Source organism: Oryctolagus cuniculus, chromosome 8 (genome assembly GCF_964237555.1).
Source record: "Oryctolagus cuniculus chromosome 8, mOryCun1.1, whole genome shotgun sequence".
Classification (NCBI taxonomy): Eukaryota; Metazoa; Chordata; class Mammalia; order Lagomorpha; family Leporidae; genus Oryctolagus; species Oryctolagus cuniculus.
In genome coordinates, this window is record NC_091439.1 from 124937205 (window position 1) to 124959118 (window position 21914).

General features: G+C 41.6%; 2 protein-coding genes across 2 annotated transcripts; one reads left to right on the forward strand and one right to left on the reverse strand.

Moving 5' to 3' along the window:
* Positions 1-5933: 5933 nt before the first annotated feature.
* On the reverse strand, positions 5934-7222 carry LOC127489938 (cationic amino acid transporter 3). Its single transcript, XM_051841928.2, has 3 exons — positions 7180-7222; positions 6289-6481; positions 5934-6146 (listed from the first exon to the last, which is right to left on the reverse strand). The coding sequence occupies exons 1-3, from the start codon at positions 7220-7222 to the stop codon at positions 5936-5938; spliced, it is 447 nt and encodes a 148-aa protein (XP_051697888.2). The 3' UTR covers positions 5934-5935.
* A 67-nt stretch (positions 7223-7289) lies between these two features.
* LOC103346840 (uncharacterized) lies at positions 7290-21662 on the forward strand. Its single transcript, XM_070047158.1, has 2 exons — positions 7290-7718; positions 21030-21662. Exons 1-2 carry the CDS (start codon positions 7290-7292, stop codon positions 21510-21512), a joined length of 912 nt encoding a protein of 303 aa, XP_069903259.1. The 3' UTR covers positions 21513-21662.
* The last annotated feature ends 252 nt before the right edge of the window (positions 21663-21914 follow it).

Consider the following 21914-nt stretch of genomic DNA (forward strand, 5'->3'; position numbering starts at 1 on the left):
TTTCCCTCAACCCACTTTTGCTACCACTCCTAAGTTCTGATATATTTTTGTTGTCTTCTGTTTGATTTCCTTTTTTCATTTCTCTTTTATTCCACTGGTTGCTCAAGATTATGTTGTTTAATTACAACACATTTGGAAATTTCTCAATTTTATCCAGTTTTGATGCCTAGGTTCATTAGGTTGTGGTTGGAGAAGATACTTGAGATGACCTCAGCCTTCTTAAATGTGTTAACACTCGTTTTGTGACCCAACATACTCCTACTAACTATCCTGGAAAACACTCTGTATGAGTTTCAGAAGAATGCATACTCTGGAGGTGAGCATTAGCCTACAGTTAAGACCTAAGTGTCCCACATCAGAGTGCCTGGATTCAGTTTCTGACTCCAGCTCCTGACTCCAGCTTCCTCCAGATGCAGGCCATGAGAAGTGGTGGTGATGGCTCAAGTAGTTGGGTTCCTGCCACTGATATGAGAGATGGTTTGTGTTTCCAGCTCCTGGCTCCAGTGCCAGACCAGCCCTGGCCATTTGCAGGCATCTGAGAAGTGAACCAATGGATGGGAGCTCTCTATTGTCTCCCCCTCCCCTTCTCTCTCTCTCTCTCTCGTGTGTGTTTGTGTGTGTGTGTGTGTGTGTGTGATTCTACAAATAAAATGAATGTGTATTCTGTTGCTGTAGGATATAGTATTGTGTATGTGTGTCTTAGGTCCATCTAGTTTATACTGCTATTCAAGTCCAATGTTTCCTTAGTGATTTTCTGCCTGAATGATCTATCCATTGCTTAAAGTGGGGTACTGAGGTCCCCTACTTTTATTGCATTGCTATTTATTTCTCTCTTCAATTCAGTTGACATCTGCTTTATGTTCAGGTGCTCTGATATTATATACACATATATTTATTATTTTTATATCCCGTTTATGAATGGATCTCATTACCTTTATACAATTGTGGTTTTATCTCTTTTAACAGATTTTGACTTAATGTTGATTTTGCCTGATATAATTATCACTATCTTGCTATCTGAAGTTTTCATTTGTATGGAATATCTTTCTCCGTCCCTTCACTTCCAGTCTCTGTAAATCTCACAGACCAAGAGGCAGAACAAAATTGGATCTTTTTCCATTCAGCTACACCACACAAACGTGGTCCTCTTGAAGTAAAATCATTGGCAATGGTAAGAACCTACTATTGCATCATGTTAACTACTTTCTGCCTGTTTTGTGTGCCTTGGGGCCTTTTTTCTCCTCTTTACAATTTCACATGGATCAATTCCATTCTCTTTATATTTTCTGCATCTACTATAGATTTGTACATTGTAGATATCATGTAGCTTACAGAAAATTACTTGGTTTAACTACTTTAATCAACTTAACATCAATTGCATATAAAATTTCTACATTTTACTTTTTCCCTTCCACATACTTTTGTGCTACTGATACCATACTTTACATCTTTTTCGATTGTGTATCCATTAACCAATTATTGAAGCTGTCATTACTTTTAACTATCTTATTAAAGTTAAAAGTGATCCACGCACCATCACTTACACATCACTATTAATATACTAGAACAGGAGTGGGGACTATCTGGCCCATGTGCCACATCATAAAGCCCACAAAATCATTTGGTCTGGCCCTGCGAGGCAACCAAAGGCAGGACTAGAGATTCGGGAAATCTATAGCAGGCTATTTTTTTTTTTTTTTTGGACACCAATGTTTATTTTTCAATTAAACAATCCTTTTAAATGCAAGGAATGAATTCTCAATCTTCATAAAGATGAATTAAAAATGAAATCCCTCAGTATAGTATGTGTAATTACTGTGTTCTTGATCACTACTGGTGTTTACTATTTAACATCAACAACAAAGACAGGTTATTTAAAATTCATGCTACTGGGTTTCTAGCTATTTTTAAGTGGATAATTTTGGATGAAGTGCAAATGATGTTGTAAATATACAAAGGTCCTTGGCAGAACAAAATGGCCCACCACCTCTGTATTCTGATGTTGAATATGAGTTAACAGCGATTTTTATATGCTAAGCTTTATCAGGTATAGTATTCTTAGCTGGAAGGTTTTTTCTTTTTTTCAATAGTCTTAATATATTGACCCAATCCCTTCAGACTGCAAGCGTTGTGTTAAGAAATCCACAGATAATCTCAGGAGGGTTCTCTCTCCTTTCCTTCTGAAAAAACACACTGCATATTCTCATTTGCTTCTTGATGTCCCATAGGCCCAATATGGTTTCTTTATTGTTTTTCATTCTCTTGTCTTTTTGTTCTGCTAATTGGTTCATCTTAAATGGCCCGTCTTCAAGTTCACTGATTCTTTTGCATGATTCGTTTGGCAGTTAAAGCTCTCTGTTAAAGTTTTAATTTTTGTAATGTATTTTCCTATTTCACTATCTCTGTTTCTCATTTGTGTTTTTTATCTGTATTGAACTTTCTATTTTGTTTATGTATTGTCCTGATTTTCTTTGTGTTCTCTTGCATGCCATTGAGCTTAAGAGGGGTATTTTTAATTATTTGTCTGGCAATTCATAGACTTCCATTTTGCTGTGTTTGGTCACTACAGCATCATTAGTTTCCTTCCGTCCTACCAGTTTGCCTGACTCTATGATTCATATATCCTTGCATCAGTGTCTGTGCATTCCAAGGTGCTAACCCCACTTTCAGTCTTTACAGAGTGTTTCGACAGATGACAACACCCCCGCTAGGTCTCCAGCACTGCAATCCAGTGGTGTTGATGCCAGGTGACACTGCTGCCGCTTAGTTGGCTGTACTTCCATAGTCGGTGGATTCCAGTGGATGCGGATCCTGCCTAGTCCCTGGGTATGCTTGGAATCCTCAGGTACCCAGATCAAAAAGGCTATCACTGGAGGAAAGTGACTGCTTCAGGGTTCACAAACCGGTTCTTGAGAGGACAAGATTCTTAGCAGGACTCACACAGGTCTCTGGGAGGAGGAGAGACTGGGTGGACTCCTAGCTTGGTATCATTAACCCTGGACCACAGCTTGTATGTTGTGGAACTGAGTCGCAGGCCTGTTTCACGGCCAGAGCCAAGACTGAAGTCTGAAGGCCTGCTTCAAGTGGCAATGGACCGGTGTGCCTTCTGCTAGTTTCCTGGGTGGACAGGACTATTACTGAACCACAGATAAGCAGCCTAGAGCCAGATCACAGGATCTCAAAACTCCCATAAAGGCACTTTTGTTCATAGAGGACTGCCTAATTATCACTTCTGTGAAAGGATACTGGTAGGGAACCTCCTATTGCATTGATTTGCTAAGGTGCCTCCCAAAGGAATTTTAGATTACCATTAACCTATTCTCCATGTTTAGTGGAGAATATGTTAGCATATCCTATCAATTTTCTATGAAAAAAATATTCTATATGGAGCACATGGTTTGCAACCTCTTTTCAGTCATATAAAAATAAACCAAAAGCGGTAGCTGCTGTGGCTTAGTAGGCTAAGCCTCCACCTGCGGTGCCTGCTCCAGCCACTGCAGCCACTTGGGTATGACCCAGTGGATGGAAGACCTTTCTTTCTATCTCTCCCTCTCTCCATCTGTAACTCTACCTCTCAAATAATTTAAAAAAAAAAAACTTAAAAAAACCAAGAATTATTATAGAATGTTTAATGACTGAGCAATCTTGTACCTGGATATATCAAAACACCCCTATTATTTTGCAATGCAGTTGCTTGTGCTTTTGTTACTTTTTCTTCTTAAGCTCTATAAAACTGCTATAGCTAATTTCCTTGGTTTATCAATTATCTATTATTATATAACACATTAAACACAAACTTAACAGCTTAAAATAATACCCAGGTATTTATCTCACAGTACTCACGCGTCAGGATGGGCATAGCTTAGTGAGGTTCTCCAGTCAGGATTCCAATAGACTGACATCAAGCTGCACCCCTCTGAACTCAAGTTCTCTTCCAAGGTTGCACAGCTGTTGGCAGAATTCACTTCCTTGTCATGGTAGTACAGAGATCTTCATTATCTCACTGCATATCACTAAGGTGCACTCAGCTCCTAGAGACATCTGGCAGCTGTCACATGGTTCTCTCAAAGGCCTTCTCACATACTCCAGTTTACTCTCCCCAGGCCAGTGGGAGACCCTCACCATGCAGCCTGCCAGAGTGTAGTCTTAAATAATTGTGATCATTCCACAAAGCCTGCCATGTAACTGAGCCTAATCATGGGAATGGCATCTTAACACCTTTTTCAAATTTTAGCATCAGAAAGCACGTCACAGATTTTCCCTAAACTTCTAAGGGGGAGGATTTCACAAGGGTGTGACTTAAGGTGTTACCTTAAGGTAAAACTCCCACATTTAAGTTCCAAATATACCTGAATGTACAGAACTGTATACAACCTTATCAATTCACTGATTTCAATGTCACAGATTTAGGAATACACTCAAGGCTACCAAAAATGATAATAAAAGACAGACATGATTATTGCCTATAAAATTTATAATTTAATTTTCATTTATATGCCTCATGGTGTGTGAAAACATGGGCTAGTACTTATAAGGTAAGTGAAGTTGTAAAGAGAGTGACAATGAACTACTGGAAATTTAAGTGTAAGACATCTACAGCTCATTAATTTTAAATTCATTAATAAATACTCAAAAGTTCCATAACCATAGAATTGCTTGAAGCTAGTACTCTAATGTTTTAATTGCTTTCTATCAGAAAAAAAAGAAACATAAACTCCAGGTGGAATAAATTTGTGTAAGTAATTTAAATAAAGTGATTAAATAAGATAAACATAATATTTTATCAATAAATTACCTATTTCCATGCCTAAGCTCACCTAATGAGCTTTGTAAGGCTCCTGACAACAAATCTACTAAGTTGCTGAATAAAGAACATATCTTACGTTCATTTGTGTTGGGTTACCCTTATTTTACATTTTAAAATATTCTACGAGGGCTGGTGCTATGGCATAGCGCAGAAAGCCGATGCCTGCTGTGCCGGCACCTCATATGGGCACTGGTTGGAGACCTGGCTGCTCCACTTCCGATCCAGCTCTCTGCTATAAGCAGTGGAGAATGGTCCAAGTTCTTGGGCCCCTGCACCCGCATGGAAGGCCCAAAAGAAGCTCCTGGCCACAGAAGCCATCTGCATAGTGAACCAGCAAGTGGAAGATCTCTCTTTCTCTCTCTGCCTCTGTCTTTCTATATTTAAAAAATGCTATGTGCATGACTTTTCTTAATTACCATTAGTATCCGCGGAAATGGATCATGAATGTAGAAAAGTATATTTTACTCTTGAAAACAAGAATATCAAAATGGCACTATGATGAAATCCATTTGGTGTTCTTAAACTCCTTGTTTAGAGTCATTTTAACTCCACAGTTCCTCCTGTGACTGAGACTTCTGCTATGAGTTCAGAGGTCAGCTTCTCCCACTGCCCCTCAGGGCTCACAAATATGATTCCAAAAAGTAGTCCCCAGCAAAACTACCCAACCTATGGCAACATGGATGAAATAAATAATAACAACTTTAAGTACCAACCTAGGTAACTACAGTTATCACTGTGGGATAAAATCATAGAAAATTTTATTTTCTGTGCTTTTCTATACTTACTGTACATGTTACTCCAAACTATGAGCATACTTATAATTGTAAGGAAAAAGATCTTTCTTAGAAAAATCCTACAAATAAGGGAAACAATGAGTATATAACCATGAAAAATACAAGAAAATTATACAGTATATAGTATGTTTAACACAATATGTGACTTATAACCCAGCTAAAAGACACCTTTAAGTATTTATGTGATTATCCTATGGACAAGGAAATATATTTGTTATTACTTCTAGATCTTTCTAGAAGACACCCTTAGCTCCAAAAATGTGGGATTTACTCAGTAGACTTTAATTAAAACATGAGGAAGCCTAATTCAAATACTCACTGCTTGTTTGAAAAATTAAAGATGCGGGGGAAGCCCGCGGGTCCAGCGGCGGCACCGGGGCTCCAGCCCGCGCGTCCCTGAGGTGGCCGCCCCTGGGGCCCTTTCCGCGTTACCCGTGGTGGCGATGCAGTCAAAGCCGATGAAGGCAAAGAAACACGTGGCCGTCCCCCGGAGAATCCCGTCGAAGCCGAAAGGCACGAAGCCCCCGGCGCCCAGAGGGCCCAGGCTGTGGAGACAGGGGGGGAGGGGGAGGGGTGTTCTTCAGCCAGAGCCACGGGGACGCGGCCACAGCCGCAGGTCCTGGCTCCCTGTGGCCCAGGAGGGCCGCTGCTAATGTGGTCAGCTCCGCCCGCCCCTGCTCCGCTAACCTGGAGCTGTTGTGGCCGGAGCTGTTGAGGGCCATGGCCACGGCGCGGCTGTAGTCCCGCTCCGTGAGCCTCCAGTTGTGCAGCTCCCCCTTGATGAAGCCGGAGACGGTGACGCCGCCCAGCACCAGAAGGTTCACGCCGGTGAACGCCTTGGTGACCAGGGCCGACTCGCGAGCGCCCAGAGCCAGCAGTCCTGCAGAGACGCTGGAAAACAGTGACCCCAGGGACAAGGCGGCCGCGCGGGCTGGCCGGGACTGCTTCGCAGATAAACAGAGAGACAGAGAGAGAGGTCTTCCTTTCCGTTGGTTCACCTCCCAAATGGCCGCTATGTCCGGCGCTGCGCCAATCTGAAGCCGGGGGCCAGGTGCTTCCTCCTGGTCTCCCATGCGAGTGCAGGGCCCAAGCACCTGGGCCATCCCCCACTGCCTTCCCAGGCCACAGCAAAGAGCTGGACTGGAAGAGGAGCAACCGGATTAGAACCCAGCGCCCATATGAGATGCTGGCACCGCAGGCGGAGGATTAACCAAGAGAGCCACAGCGCCGGCCCCTACCGTATTATTCTTATAATCTGGCCAGATAAGAAATAGGATCTGCTCTCCAAACTAAACTGTGAACGAGTACTGAAAGTCACACCACTCTTCATTAACATGTTCATCGGCCATGTGCTGATCAAACAAATATTAAGTTTTGTTGGCTTTCTCTTCCTTAAAATGAGACCATGCTAAGTGGATTAAATAAATTAAAATATGCTGGTGCTGAGAATCATGCCAGGCTCACTGAGGCCACTAAAGAAAATAAGAATCGCCTGAAGTCCTGATGGTTAACACTCCCAGGCCTCCTCACTGAGGGTCAGCACCTGGGAGCTTTGGGTATAAAATCTCCAAGCCTCACCTGCTGAATCCGAGGCACTGCCGGAGGGAGGTGTTCCTGCCATGTGAGTTTAGAAACAACTGCTCCAGTCCTCATCTCTGGAGAACACGGGACCGGGTCGAAGTACAAAGATGTCCGGCTCAGAGGACTTCCTTCAAGGCAAATATAACAAGACATCACAGAGGAAAAGAACCGTATCCACTGATGAACAGCTTGAAGACTTGAACATCTTGTTCAGTAAGAACCTGTACCTGGACCGTGACCTTCAGGTAGAAGTAGCCTCCAAAATGAACATAGACCCCACGGTGGTGCAGGTCTGGTTCAAGAACCACAGAGCAAAACTCAAGAGAGCAAAATCCACTCAAGTTCCACCCCCGCAGGAAGCTCAGCACCAGACACCCCTGGAGGACCCAGTCACAAAGCAGACAGAACCAGAACGATTTCCAGACACAGAAATAACTTCCAGCCATAAAGAACAAACAACGATATGGTGGCTGGGTTTCAAAAACATCCCAGGGCCGGTGCTGGGGCTCAGTGTGTTAAAGCCCTGGCTTGCTCCAGTTCGAGTCCTGGCTGCTCCACTTCCATCCAACTCCCTGCTAATACACCTGGGAAGGCAGCAGAGGACGGCCCAAGTCCTGAGGCCCCACATCCATGTGGAGGCCTGGAGGGGGCACCTGGTTCCTGGCTTCAGCCTGGCCCAGTCCCGGTCATTGTGTCCAATTGGGAAGTAGACCAGCAGATGGAAGACTCTCTCTCCTTTTCTCTTTCAAATAAATAAAATGAATCTTTAAAAAAAAAAAAAAGAAAAATTAAAGATGCGAAGGAGAATGTATAAAAGAGATTCATAGATTGAAATCCTGCTTAAAGGAGATGAGCAGCTTTGAATATCTACATATTCAAAGAAATGCAATGTTATCTACTCCTTGCCTAAAAATAAATCTAGGTCTTTACGTTGTTCAAGGATGCCCTATTAGATTTCAATGGCACTCAATCCATAGGTTAAAAAATTTAAAACTCTAAAGAACAACTGGAAATGCTTACAATGAAAAGGCAAGGGCCTCCATTAGTCACCAGATATACCACAGAGTATTCCCAACAAACATCTTTGCTATATATTTCTTATGTAAGCATTTTTACTGGCATAGCACACATATAATATTACAACTGATAACAGCTATGAAGAGCAAAGTCACAGAGAATTAGCAGATACTAAAGAGCAAGAGAAGGTCAAATGCATCCTTGGCTTGCTGATTTCACCATCATCAGGGACCACAATCACAACACTAACCTACAAGCAAAGGAAGAAAGTCGGTGATTCTGCTGATATAAGACACCATTTCATTTTAAATACGATAGATTTAAAACCAAATTATTTAAAAGAGTCCCTGGAACTTTCAGTTGACACAAGAGAAAACGTATCCTCTTGGAATAGCATTCTGAAGGGCCCTTCATCCCAAACACAGCCCATCAACAGAAGCCAACCCGCTGCGGGGTGCCTGGGCTCACCAGCTATAATCACACAGCTTAATTTCAGCTCTTGATGCATAGTTTATTAAGGCTTCTGATCAAAATTTGAAATAATTGAGTCGAATAAAAATATATTCGGATACTGGCAATTTATTCTTGGGGAATAATGACTGGAGAAGCAGAGAGAGAAAGGAAAAGAGAAGAGAGAATGAAAGTTCTTAGAAGAAAAACATAAAAATCAGCAAAGGAAGGAGAGGGAAAATAAAAATGCATTCTTATAAGAATCAGATAACAAAAAACTTTGAAAATGAAAACTATTGTATTCATTCTTTTTCTGTACATTGTTAAAGTATTTTAATGGATTAAAATTTATTTTGCATTATGATAATGAGGATACTGATGATGACATCCTTCTTGGTCATTTAATAAAACAAAGTATGATAAATGATCTCATCTATAAAGTCTATATAAAATAAGAGAAATATTCAAAAAGTTCATGGGAACTACATACTTATGAAGAGTATACATGGATTTCAAAATGTTTTACATGGATTTCAACATGCTTTACATTTAATACATTTTAATTTCATTTCTTCAAAAAGTGTTAAAAGTCAGCTTGTATTAAGAAAAGAAGTATGAAGGCTGTGATGCAGAACTTCCCAGATTCCTTAACATATCAAATGTACTCCTTAAGTTGGATCTCTGGATCATCATAGGAAATAGATAGCTGAGAATGAATACATGCCTTCTTTTGTAAGAGGAACACTTCTTAGTAGACATATTTTTAAAATGTGTGTAGTGAATTTAATATAAAATGCATTCTCATATAAACATGCATATTGAAAGCACATTTTGTCAATTATAATAAAAGAATTCACATTATTTCTTCTATAATAAATACTACTGTAGGGCTATTTCTCCCATTTTGAAAATTAAAATCTAGCACTGCACCTGGTGATTTTATGCTGTACCCGATGTTAGTAGTATAGTAGAAGAACTAGATTTAAACAAGCGTCAATTAATCCCTAAGCTGTACTTTGGAAATTTATATTCATTAAATAAAAGTTAAAAAAAAAGTACCTGCGGACATTCTCAGAATCAGGCCAAATAATGATATGACTTATGCATGACTTCTATAGGGCAATTTCAGTTCCATATATTATGAATGTAATCTCCCAGGGTGTAAACACTATTCCTCACTTTAGTTCAGCTTTATGCACTTACTTAATCTATAGGACAGAATTTACTTATCTTTTGGTCAACTCAATATGTCTTGACTTCAGTATTAAATACATAGCATGAAATGAGAGTACTGAATGCTGCTTTATAATTTTACAACCATTATTAGGACTAGCTTCTTGGGCTAATCCAAACAAATTACTGCGCTGTGTGCTGTAGTTTACCTACTCTTAAGTGCCACGACCTGTCTGCAGATTTCAGACAATGTAATTTCCACCAAATTTTGTTCCAATAATGCCGTTCTATAGCTGAGACTACAATCCATTATTTATAATAATCAAATGCCAATTTGCCTAAAGTCATGCAAACAGTTATTTTGTAATTCGGGTACTATTTTAAATAAGAGATAAAGATACATGTTTAGGCAGAAATGAAATAATAAAAAACCTGAGACTGTGAATATGACAAGTTAAATGTCACAGAAACAGTCATATTTATGAAAGTCACCATTTTAAGTAGTTGGCAAGTATCATAAAAATACATGTGATGTACAGCAGAGTTTTTAAACCAGTGCACTGAAGCTTTTGGAGATGCCACAAGAAATCTTGTACTAAAGGCGTGACCAGTTCAAATAATCCAACTATCAGGGGAAACACTGTGGTGACTGAGCCACTGTCATCCACATGTGAGACCCAGAAAAAGCTCCAGGCGCCTGGATTTAGTCTGGTCCAGCCCTGGACAAGGCAGCCTTTGGGGAGTGACTCAGCAGATGGAAGATCTCTCATTATGTCTCATCCTCTAACTCTACCTTTTAAATAAATAAATAAATAAATAAACCTTTTACAAAATAATCCAATGGTCATCATTTGCAGTGCTATCGTTCTGTAACTCTCCACCTTTGAATACATTTACATTTGCCTTGCAAATCATACTGTCAATCTCAACTGTTAATGGTAAAGATGTGCATGTGTCTCCCACCCCAAGAAACAAGGATCTCTTTACACTTCTGATAGATCTATTCCCAAAATAGCCTTAAGTATGTTCAATGAATAAAACAAAAGAGACTGCCTTCTTGTTATTCCAGCATTTTTAGCTCAAAGCCAGAGGTCAGCAAAATTAAGACAAAGATAAAGAGGAATAGCAAACCGTTTGACCTATGGGTAAAGATACATCAACAGAATAATTAGTGTGAGTTTTTTCTCCTCCTACACACATTCTTTCATGATTTTTAAGTTCTTTTATTTACTCTTCTCTATCACTTCTCAGCCTTTTGGCTAAGATCAAGTGTATTTAGACTTTGCATTTTTCTTTAAAATAATATGGAATAATAATTTCATTTACCTTGGTGTTATTGATGCATATATATCTAAAACACAAATACAATTATTCCTAAACTAAGTAGATTACAAAGTATTAAATCAGATTAAACAGTGATTTCAAAAATGAAAATTTTCAGAAATTACTGATTAATTCATATTTTGTGACTATTATTATAACAGGAAAATTAGATGTGAGACTACATATACTGAAATTTAAAAATAACATTACTACCATAATATAAGGCCACAAACAGATTTCATTCATTAAAGATCTCAAGACAATAAAAATAAAGGTGGAAGCATCATAATTCAGAATTTCAGTACATACTACAGATCAGTTATTCAGAACAGTCTGGTACTGACATGTGGAACAATGGAAAAAATTAGAACCCCAGAAATTAATCCACACATACACAACCAACTAATCTTTGACAAATGGGCTAAAATCACTCCCTGAAGAAAGCATATGGTGTTGGGAGAATCAGATTTTTCCATACAAAAGTATGAAACTAAATCCCTACCTTACACGCTATACAAAATCAACTGACAATTGATCAGTGATCTAAACCTTAGAACCATCAAATTACTAGAGGCAAACAGAGAGGAAACACTTCAAGACAGTGGCGTAGGCAAAGACTTCTTGGATAAGAAACCAGCTTCACAGGCAATAAAGGCAAAAATAGACAAATGGGATTGCATCAAGCTAAGAGGCGTCTACATGACAAAGGAAACACTCCACAGTGAAGAGGCAACTTATGGAATGGCAGAAAATATTTGCAAACTATACATCTGATAAAGGACTAATATCCAGTATCAACAATAACAAAACAAACAATTCAGTTAAGAAATGAGCTAAGAATATGAACAGACAGAAATGATGAAATACAAATAACCAACAAACACATGAAAATATGCTCAGGATCACTAGCCATCAGGGAAATGCAAATCAAAACCACAATGAGGTTTCACCTCACCCCAGCTGGAATGACTATCATCCAAAAAAAAAAAAAATAACACATACTGGTGAGGATATATGAAAAAGGTACCCTAATACACTGTTGGAGGGAATCAAAGGAAATGAAATCAGCATATGAAAGAGCTGTCTATACCTCTATGTTTATAGCAGCAGCTGATTACTGAATAACAAAAATGTGGTATATATACACGATGGAATATTACTCAGTCATAAAAAAGAATGAAATCCTGTCTTTTGTAAAAAAAATGGTTGCAACTGGAAGCCAAATGCTTAGTGAAATAAGCCCATCCCCAAAAGACAAATATATATTTTCCCTGACTTATGGTTACTGATACACAGAATACAAAAGAAGTGATGTATATAGCAAAAGTGACATTTTGAGATTTGATTATTGATTATAGTGCCTGTCTATACTATTTTAATAACAGTGGTTTCTCTATTTACTGTTTGTTAAATTTTTTATTTAGTGTAGTAGTAAACTTGTAATTATAAAGTAAACTGAAAGTAAATCATTGTCAGTATGGAGATATCTTAGAATCCTCATGTGAATGGAAGGGGAGAGGGAGTGGGAAAGGGGAGGGTTGCGGGTGGGAGGGACGTTATGGGGGGGAAGCCATTGTAATCCATAAGCTGTACTTTGGAAATTTATATTCATTAAATAAAAGTTAAAAAAAACTTAAAAAATAAATAAAATAAGATAAAGAAGGGAAAAAAAGAAAAAAATAGAAACATGTAGAGGAAAAGCAACATGCTTTTGGGTGGAAAGAAAATAATTAATTTATATGCAGATACATTATATGCGGATATAATGAGTGTTTTGGAATATTAAATAAGAAGGCATTTGACTTTTAGATTGAGACTCCTAACTCTGTCCTTATGCTCCCTCTCTGTATGTCAGTCCTCATGGAACCAGCTGTCCTCTTTTTCACAACCATTTTACAATGGCAGACACACCAACGGAATTACTGAAGCTTGGTGCCGGATTTATTCTGTTCTCCCACCATTAAGGTCCACAGTTGCTACTTGAACATTTCAATAGTTTACTTATTTGTAGAAGTAAAAATGAAATTTCCTGGGGCCAGCGCTGTGGTATAGTGGATAAAGCCGCCACCTGCAGTGCCGGCATCCCATATGGGCGCCGGTTCAACTCCTGGCAGCTCCACTTCCGATCCAGCTCTCTGCTATGGCCTAGGGAAGCAGTAGAAGATGGCCCAAGTCCTTGGGCCCCTGCACACGTGTGGAAGAACCAGAAGAGGCTCCTGGCTTCGGATCAGTGCAGCTCCGGCCATTGCGGCCAATTTGGGAGTGAACCAGCGGATGGGGGACCCCTCTCTCTCTCTGTCTCTCTCTCTCGGCCACTCCTCTCTGTGTAACTCCGACTTTCAAATAAATAATAATTAAAAAAATAAATTTTGCCACACTAAAGACAGATGTTAATATTAACTAAAGAAAAACAGTTAGGACATCTCCCTCCATTGATAAATCAAATATTTAAACAGTAACTGCTGAAAACAAGATAAAAGTTTTGTTAAGCATGAAAAAGTACAGTAGAGCACAAGAGTCATGCAGGGTCAAAAATGATCCACTGCCTGTTTTGATTTGGTTCACAATTTAAGAATGATTTTTACATTTTTATTTATGTGTCTTTAAATTATTTTTCATTTACTTGAGGGGCAAAGCGAAAGCTCCCACCTGCTGGTTCACTCTCGTGGGCTGGGTTAGGCTGGAGCAAGGAGCCAGGGGCCAGGAACTCAATCCAGGGTCCACATTCACAGGAAGCTAGAGTCTGGGCTCCAGAGCTGGGACTTGAACCCAGGAATGTGGGTTCTTAACTGCGAGACTAAATGACTGCTGCCGATTAAGTGGCTGGTGAAAAAAAATACCCCGTGATGTATGAAAATTATATGAAGTTTAGGATTTATCTAGGATATCCTGATGTCATCCTCCTTGTCCTGTGGCCCTGCCCCTCTCCTTTGTTGCGTCTAATTGATTTTCTTCCCATACACTTTGCTGATGCTCCATGTACAGAATCCTAGCTCAAGTTGTTTTTGTTTTAACCTCTTTGAACTCTTAGCGCAGCTCAACTGATCCTCCATCATCAGGCCTCAATTAATCTATTTGTGTTTTGTTGCCTGAATACCAGGTTACTGTTGCTTTTCTAACCATATTTCCCATTAGTTTCCTCCAAGTATTATAGAATCCCAATTATTTGCTGATTCCTGTGCTTTCACACTTGATTTTTTTTCACACTTCATTTTCCTTTCACACTTCATTTTCTCAACTCTTTGCTTGGAATAGCCCTCTGTTACAGTTTGGTTATTCCCAAAGTCCCATGTTTTAACACCTTGATCCTAGAATCTTATACTTGAAATTTTTTTTAAGATTTATTTAATTATTTGAAAGAGTACAGAGAGGCTTAGGCAGAAAGAGAGAGAAAGAGGTCTTTCATCTGCTGGTTCACTCACCAAGTGGCTGCAACGGCCAAAACTGCGCTGATCCAAAGCCAGGAGCCAGGAGTTTCTTCCGGGTCTCCCATATGAGTGCAAGGGCCCAAGGACTTGGGCCATCTTCTGCTCTCCCAGGCCATAGCAGAGACCTGGATCGAAAGTGGAGTAGCTGGGACTCAAACTGACGCCCGTGTGGGACGCCAACACTGATGCCCATGTAGGATGCAGGCGGTGGCTTTACTTGCTATACCACAGCACCAGCCCCATACTTGAATATTATGGAACTTGATTCAAGTATGTTATCTGAAGGTGTGACCTTGGAAAGTGATTGCATTGTATTAGGCTGTTAGGGTGGAAATCTTATGATCAAATCAAGGTAGCTTTTTAAAACTTTATTAATTAATTTTTAGATATTTATTTATTTGAAAGTCAGAGTTACATAGAGAGAGAAGAGGCAGAGAGAGAGAGGTCTTCCATCTGCTGGTTTTACTCCCCAATTGGCCACAACAGCTCTAGCTGCGCCAATCCAGAGCCAGGAGCTGAGAGCTGCTTCTGGGTCTCCCACGTGGGTGCAGGGGCCCAAGGACTTAGGCCATCTTCTACTGCTTTCTCAGGCCATAGCAGAGAGTTGGATTGGAAGTGGAGCAGCTGGGACTTGAACCAGCACCCATATGGGATGCTGGCATTGCAAGCTCTTTGGCTCTACCTGCTACGCCACAGCGCCAGCCCCAAAACTTTATTTTTAAAGATTTATTTATTTATTTATTTGAAAAGCAGAGTTACAGAGAGGCAGAGGCAGAGAGAGAGAGAGGTCTTTCATCTTCTGGTTCACTCCCCAGATGGCCACAACAGCCGTTGCTGTGCTGATCTGGAGCCAGGGGCCTGGAACTCCATCCAGGTCTCCCACGCAGATGCAGGGGTCCAAGGATATGGGCTATCTTCTACTGCTTTCCCAGGCCATAGCAGAGAGTGAGATTGGCAGTAGAACAGCTGGGATCGAACCAGCACCCATATGGAATGCCAGCACTGCAGGTGGCAGCTTTAGCCACTATGCCACAGTGCCAGCTCCTAAAATTTTATTTATTTCTTAAAGATTTATTTATTTATTCAAAAGAATTACAGAGTAGGAAAGAGATAGAGATTGATCTTCTATCTGTTAGTTCACTTCCCTGATGACTGCAACAGCTGGGGCCGGACCGGGCCAAAATCCAGGAACTGGGAGCTTCAGTCAGATCTCCCACATGGATGGTAGGAGCCCAAGCACTTGGGCCATCTTCCACTGCTTTTCCCAGGCCATTAACAGGGAACCGGATTGGAAGTGGAGCAGCCGGGACACGAACCAGCACCCATATGGGATGTTGGTGTCACAGGTGGCGGACTATACCCATTGTACCACAAAATTGGCCCCTCAAGGTAGCTCTATAAAGGGACAAAAATAAAACACTCATGCTCCTTGTCTCTCTGTGCCCTAGCTTGCCATGTGATCCTTACTGTGCGCATGTTCTGCCATTAGCCTCAACACACACCAGACCAATTGGGCTCCCCAGTGTTGGACTATGAACTTCCAAAACTGAGCCAAAGTAAACGTTTCGTTTCGTTTCTTTCTTTTTTTTTTTTTTTTTTTGACAGGCAGAGTGGATAGTGAGAGAGAGAGAGAGAGAGAGAAAGGTCTTCCTTTTGCCGTTGGTTCACCCTCCAATGGCCGCCACGGCTGGCTCACTGCGGCCGGCGCACAGCACTGATCCGAAGGCAGGAGCCAGGTGCTTCTCCTGGTCTCCCATGGGGTGTAGGGCCCAAGCACTTGGGCCATCCTCCACTGCCTTCCTGGGCCACAGCAGAGAGCTGGCCTGGAAGAGGGGCAACCGGGAAAGAATCCGGCACCCCGACTGGGACTAGAACCCGGTGTGCCGGCGCTGCAGGCGGAGGATTAGCCTATTGAGCTGCGGCGCCGGCCATAAACCTTTCTTTTCTAAGAAGCTACTCTAAGGTGTTTGTTATAGTGATGAACATCAAACTAATATATACCTCCTATCCTATATTTTGCCCCATGCAATTCTTCCTTATTCAGCTCTGAGATTCTCCTTCAACAACCTCCCTAGCCCTCTTTCTGCACTCTTCTGTCTTTGAACTACATTAGCACTTTCACTGGAAAGAAACAGAATCTATAAAAAGGTTAACATAAAATTTATCCATATTATTTTTTAAAAGATTTATTTATTGGAAAGAGGGAAATGGGTAGAGAGAAAGATCTTCCATCTGCTGGTTCACTCCCCAGATGGCTGCAACAGACTGAAGCCCGGACTCCAGCCTGGTCTCGCACATGGGTGGCAAGTACTTGGACCATCATCTTCTGCCTTTCCAGGAACAATAGAAGGAAGCTGGTGCAAAAGTAGAAACAGAAAGCGTAATTTGAACCAGTGCTTTGATATAGGATGCTGGCATCACAAGCTGTGCTGCATCACTGGCCCCAATATGTATGTTTTATTCAAGCCCACGAGACACGAGCACATGATTTCCAATAGTGTCTTGCTCAGTTCCTAAACCATGTAGTGGTTACCTAGGGGATAAGTGTAAAATGTACAGAGGCCACGCGATTGGTCAGCTGCCCTGGAAACCCAGAATTGAGGTGATAAGGGAAGCTAGTGAAAAGAAAAAGCTAAGTAGAAGAGGTATTTTGAACATAAAACCAAAGGGTTTTAGTAACTGGCTTGTATTTTAGATGTGTATATGTGTTTTTAAAGATTTATTTATTTGAAAGGCAGGAATACAGGAAGACAAGGAGAGGAGGGGAGAGACATATCTTCTATCTGCTGGTTCACTCCCCAAATGACCACAACAGCCAGGGCTGGGCAAGGCTGAAGCTGGGCACCAGGAGCATCTTCTGGGTCTCCCACATGGGTGCAGGGACCCAAGCACCTGGGCCATCCTCCACTGCCTTCCCAGACGCATTAGCAGGGAGCTGGATCTGAAGTGAAGCAGCCAGGGTGGAGTACCCATATGGGATGTCAGCACGGCAGGCGAAGGCCCCTAGTTATGAGTTTTTTTTTTTAAACTTTATTTATTTGAGATGGAAGATCTCTCTCTGTCACTCTGCCTTTAAAATAAATGTTATTAAAAAAAGAAAATGAGATTAGCAGTTGATGTATCCTAAGAAGAATGCTCAAGAATCTTGTGATCCCTTAGACTCAGAAATCCTGGGCCAGTTTGGAGCTGGTCTGAGAAATTTGGATTTGCTGAGATTTGGTCCTGGGACCTACAGAGTACAAACAAGGTTCATTTTCACAGACCTGGGCCTTCCCATAGTGTGAAGGGTCCCTGGCACCAGGTCAGAGCTCCCATTGTTCTTCCAGCCCATTTCAGAAGGGTGGTTCTTGGACCACTTAAAAAGATGCTAGCATTAGTGTGTGTGCTCAGAGGTGGTGAGAAGAGAGAGAATTATTTACTTCCCTGGAATCTTTCATCAGTGGGAAACCCCATGCTTTAGAATTCTGTGTTAGGACTCTGTGCAAATTTGTTGAAGCAACATGGGAATTTTCTCATTTCACATAACTGAAAACCCTGCAGTTGGTTCCTGCTGGCCAGTTCCAGCAACATCCTACATGCCCATTCCTAAACTATAGTTGCTGTGGGGAGTGCCATGTTCTGATTGGCTAGACCTTGGTCACATGCCCAGGGGTTCGCATGGGTGGTAAGCAGGGAGGGTGGTTTCCCCAGAGTGATGGGCTGCTGCTAACAGAAGTGGGACTGGATGTTAGAGTGGCTGGAGCAGGAAGTGTTCCCTAGAGAATCAGGCAGCCCAGGTTTAAATCCTGGCCTAAACACTTACTAGTTTTATGAGAACTATTTTTTCTTTTGGTATGTAGAGTAGAAATGTATATATCTGATATATGGAACCAAGTGCAAATTTTTAAAATAAATTGTGGCTTCCTGGGAGCTCACTGAACCTACACTGGTTCTGAATGCTACCAGTTCATGAATCATTGTTTGCTCGATTCAACTCTATTAAATTTTTTATTTTTGCCGGTGCCGCAGCTTACTAGGCTAATCCTCCGCCTTGCAGCGCTGGCACACCAGGTTCTAGTCCTGGTCGGGGTGCCGGATTCTGTCCTGGTTGCCCCTCTTCCAGGCCAGCTCTCTGCTGTGGCCAGGGAGTGCAGTGGAGGATGGCCCAAGTGCTTGGGCCCTGCACCCCATGGGAGACCAGGATAAGTACCTGGCTCCTGCCATCGGATCAGTGCGGTGGCCATTGGAGGGTGAACCAACGGCAAAGGAAAACCTTTCTCTCTGTCTCTCTCTCTCACTGTCCACTCTGCCTGTCAAAAAAATTTTTTTTTATTTTTAAGGTATTTTAATTTCTTTTTAAAGATTTATTTTATTGGGCCGGCGCTGTGGCTCACTTGGTTAATCCTCCGCCTTGCAGAGCCGGCATCCTATATGGACACTGGGTTTTAGTCCCGGCTACTCCTCTTCCAGTCCAGCTCTCTGCTGTGGCCAGGGAGTGCAGTGGAGGATGGCCCAAGTCCTTGGGCCCTGCACCCACATGGGAGACCAGGAGGAAGCACCTGGCTCCTGGCTTCGGATCGGCACAGCACCGGCCATAGCGGCCATTTGGGGAGTGAACCAACGGAAGGAAGACCTTTTTCTCTGTCTCTCTCACTGTCTATAGCTCTACCTGTCAAAAAAAAAGAGATTTATTTTATGTATTTATTTGAAAGAGTTACAGAGAGAGAGAGAGAGAGATAGAGAGAGAGAAAGGTCTTCCATCCAATGGTTCCCCAATTGGCGGCAATGGCCAGAGCTGCGCCAATCCAAAGCCAGGAGCCAAGAGCTTCTTCTGGGTCTCCCATGTGGGTGCAGGGGCCCAAAGACTTGGCCCATCTTCTACTGCTTTGCCAGTAGAAGTCGGAGTTAGAGAGAAAGGGAAAGACAGAGAAAGAGAGATGTTCCATTCGCTGGTTCATTCCCCAGATGGTTACAATGACCAGCGCTGGTCCAGGCTGAAGCAAGGATCCAGAAGCTTCCTCTGGGTCTCCCACGTGAGTGCAGGGGCCCAAAGCTTGGGCTCTCTTCTGCTGCTTTCCCAGGCCATTAGTCTGGAGCTGGATTTATTTTTATTTATTTGAAAGGGAGAAATGGAAAGATTGATCTTCCACCCACTGCTTTACTCCCCAAATGTCCACAAATAGCCAGGGCTGGGCCAGGCCAAAGCAAGGAGCCAGGGAATCTATCTGGATCTCGCAAGTGAATGGCAGGAATTCAAGAACTTGGGTCATCTGCTGTTTCCCCAGGCATGTTAGCAGGAAGCTGGATCAGAAGCGGAGTAGCCAGGACTTGAACCAGGATTTCAGTATGGGATGCAGGCATCCCACATGGTGGCTTGACTCTCAGTGCCACAAAGCTGCCCCCATGGGCATGTTCTGACAACCTCAAAAAAAAATTTTTTTTTTTTTGACAGGCAGAGTGGACAGTGAGAGAGAGAGAGACAGAGAGAAAGGTCTTCTTTTGCCGATGGCAGGAGCCAGGTACTTATCCTGATCTCCCATGGGGTACAGGGCCCAAGTACTTGGGCCATCCTCCACTGCACTCCCTGGTCACAGCAGAGAGCTGGCCTGGAAGAGGGGCAACCGGGACAGAATCCGGCGCCCCAACTGGGACTAGAACCCGGTGTGCCAGCGCCGCAAGGCGGAGGATTAGCCTAGTGAGCCGCGGCACCGGCCAACCTCAAATCTTACATCTACTTTTTGGGCTATCTTCAGTATCCCCCTGAATTTCCATCTACTTTGTACTGTTGTATGAGGAGGCACCAGGTTAGGCATCCAGTTACTATGTTGAACATCTGTAGATAGCATAAGCCTTTCAGTTTAAAGTTATCTAAGCAAATCTGTCTCTAGTCTTTCCCACTCTGACAGAACTGCTCATGATTCAACTTTTATTTTTAAGAAATTAAACAAAGGTTGGATAATTATCTAGTGGATAATTCTAAATATGATGAGTTATATTTATCTTTATTCCTCAAATTCCCCATATTTCTACTAGGAGACATTGGAATAGTGTGTGTGTGTGTGTGTGTGTATTTGGAGGCTGGGCCTCATAACTATGACAATCTTTCCTACATCTAATATTTTAGATTATACTACTGAAAGGTAGAGTAACATTTAGTAACCAAATTTATAGGAATTAAGCGCTTAAGGTATTGCAAGAACCTGATATATGTATATATTTTCTGTTAACATCTTAAAATAAGTTTTGGAAGTATAGTTTTATCCAAACAAACTTGATTTACTGACACTTAGTAAATTGAAATACTTTTTCTGGCCCTTGTTTTACAATTTAACAATAATGAGACTAGTATGCATATCCCATAGGCAGCACTGACAAAGACAGTTCTATAGAAGGGAACAGAACAAAGTATAAGTGAAGAAGTACTGAGGCTCATACAAAGGTAATTCAATGTCTCAATCTGTATAATTGGAATAAAAGTTTCAGTTTTCCTCTTTTTTAAAAAAAAAATTTCATTTTCAGATCCAGTTATGGGACACAGCAGGACAAGAGCGATTCAGAAAGAGCATGGTGCAGCACTACTACAGGAATGTCCACGCTGTTGTCTTCGTGTATGACATGACAAACATGGCCAGTTTCCACAGCCTGCCATCTTGGATAGAGGAATGCAAGCAGCATTTGCTAGCCAATGACATACCACGGATCCTTGTGGGAAACAAATGTGACTTGAGAAGTGCCATTCAGGTTCCCACAGACTTGGCACAAAAGTTTGCCGATACACACAGTATGCCTTTGTTTGAAACTTCTGCTAAAAACCCCAATGACAATGATCATGTGGAAGCTATATTTATGACCTTGGCTCATAAGCTTAAGAGCCATAAACCATTAATGCTTAGTCAACCCCCTGATAATGGAATTATCCTGAAGCCTGAACCAAAGCCTGCAATGATGTGCTGGTGCTAAATATCTCTTGATTATACTACCAATTTTGACTTAAAGAAATACTTTTGAAGTATGACAGTGATAATCGTAAGATTAACTCTCAAATATAATGGCTCATCCTGACACTTTAGTATACATCATTGTCATGCTTTTTATTTTGTATCTACTTAAGAAGTTTGTCACTGTGACAACACAAGGAAAAAGTTGGTTTCAGATGTCATTGAAATGATGAGTTGAATCAGAATATTTTTTCTTTGTTTTTATTTTTTTATTTATTTTTTTTTTTATTTTTGACAGGCAGAGTGGACAGTGAGAGAGAGAGACAGAGAGAAAGGTCTTCCTTTGCCGTTGGTTCACCCTCCAATGGCCGCCGCGGCCGGCACGCTGCGGCCGGCGCACCGCGCTGATCCGATGGCAGGAGCC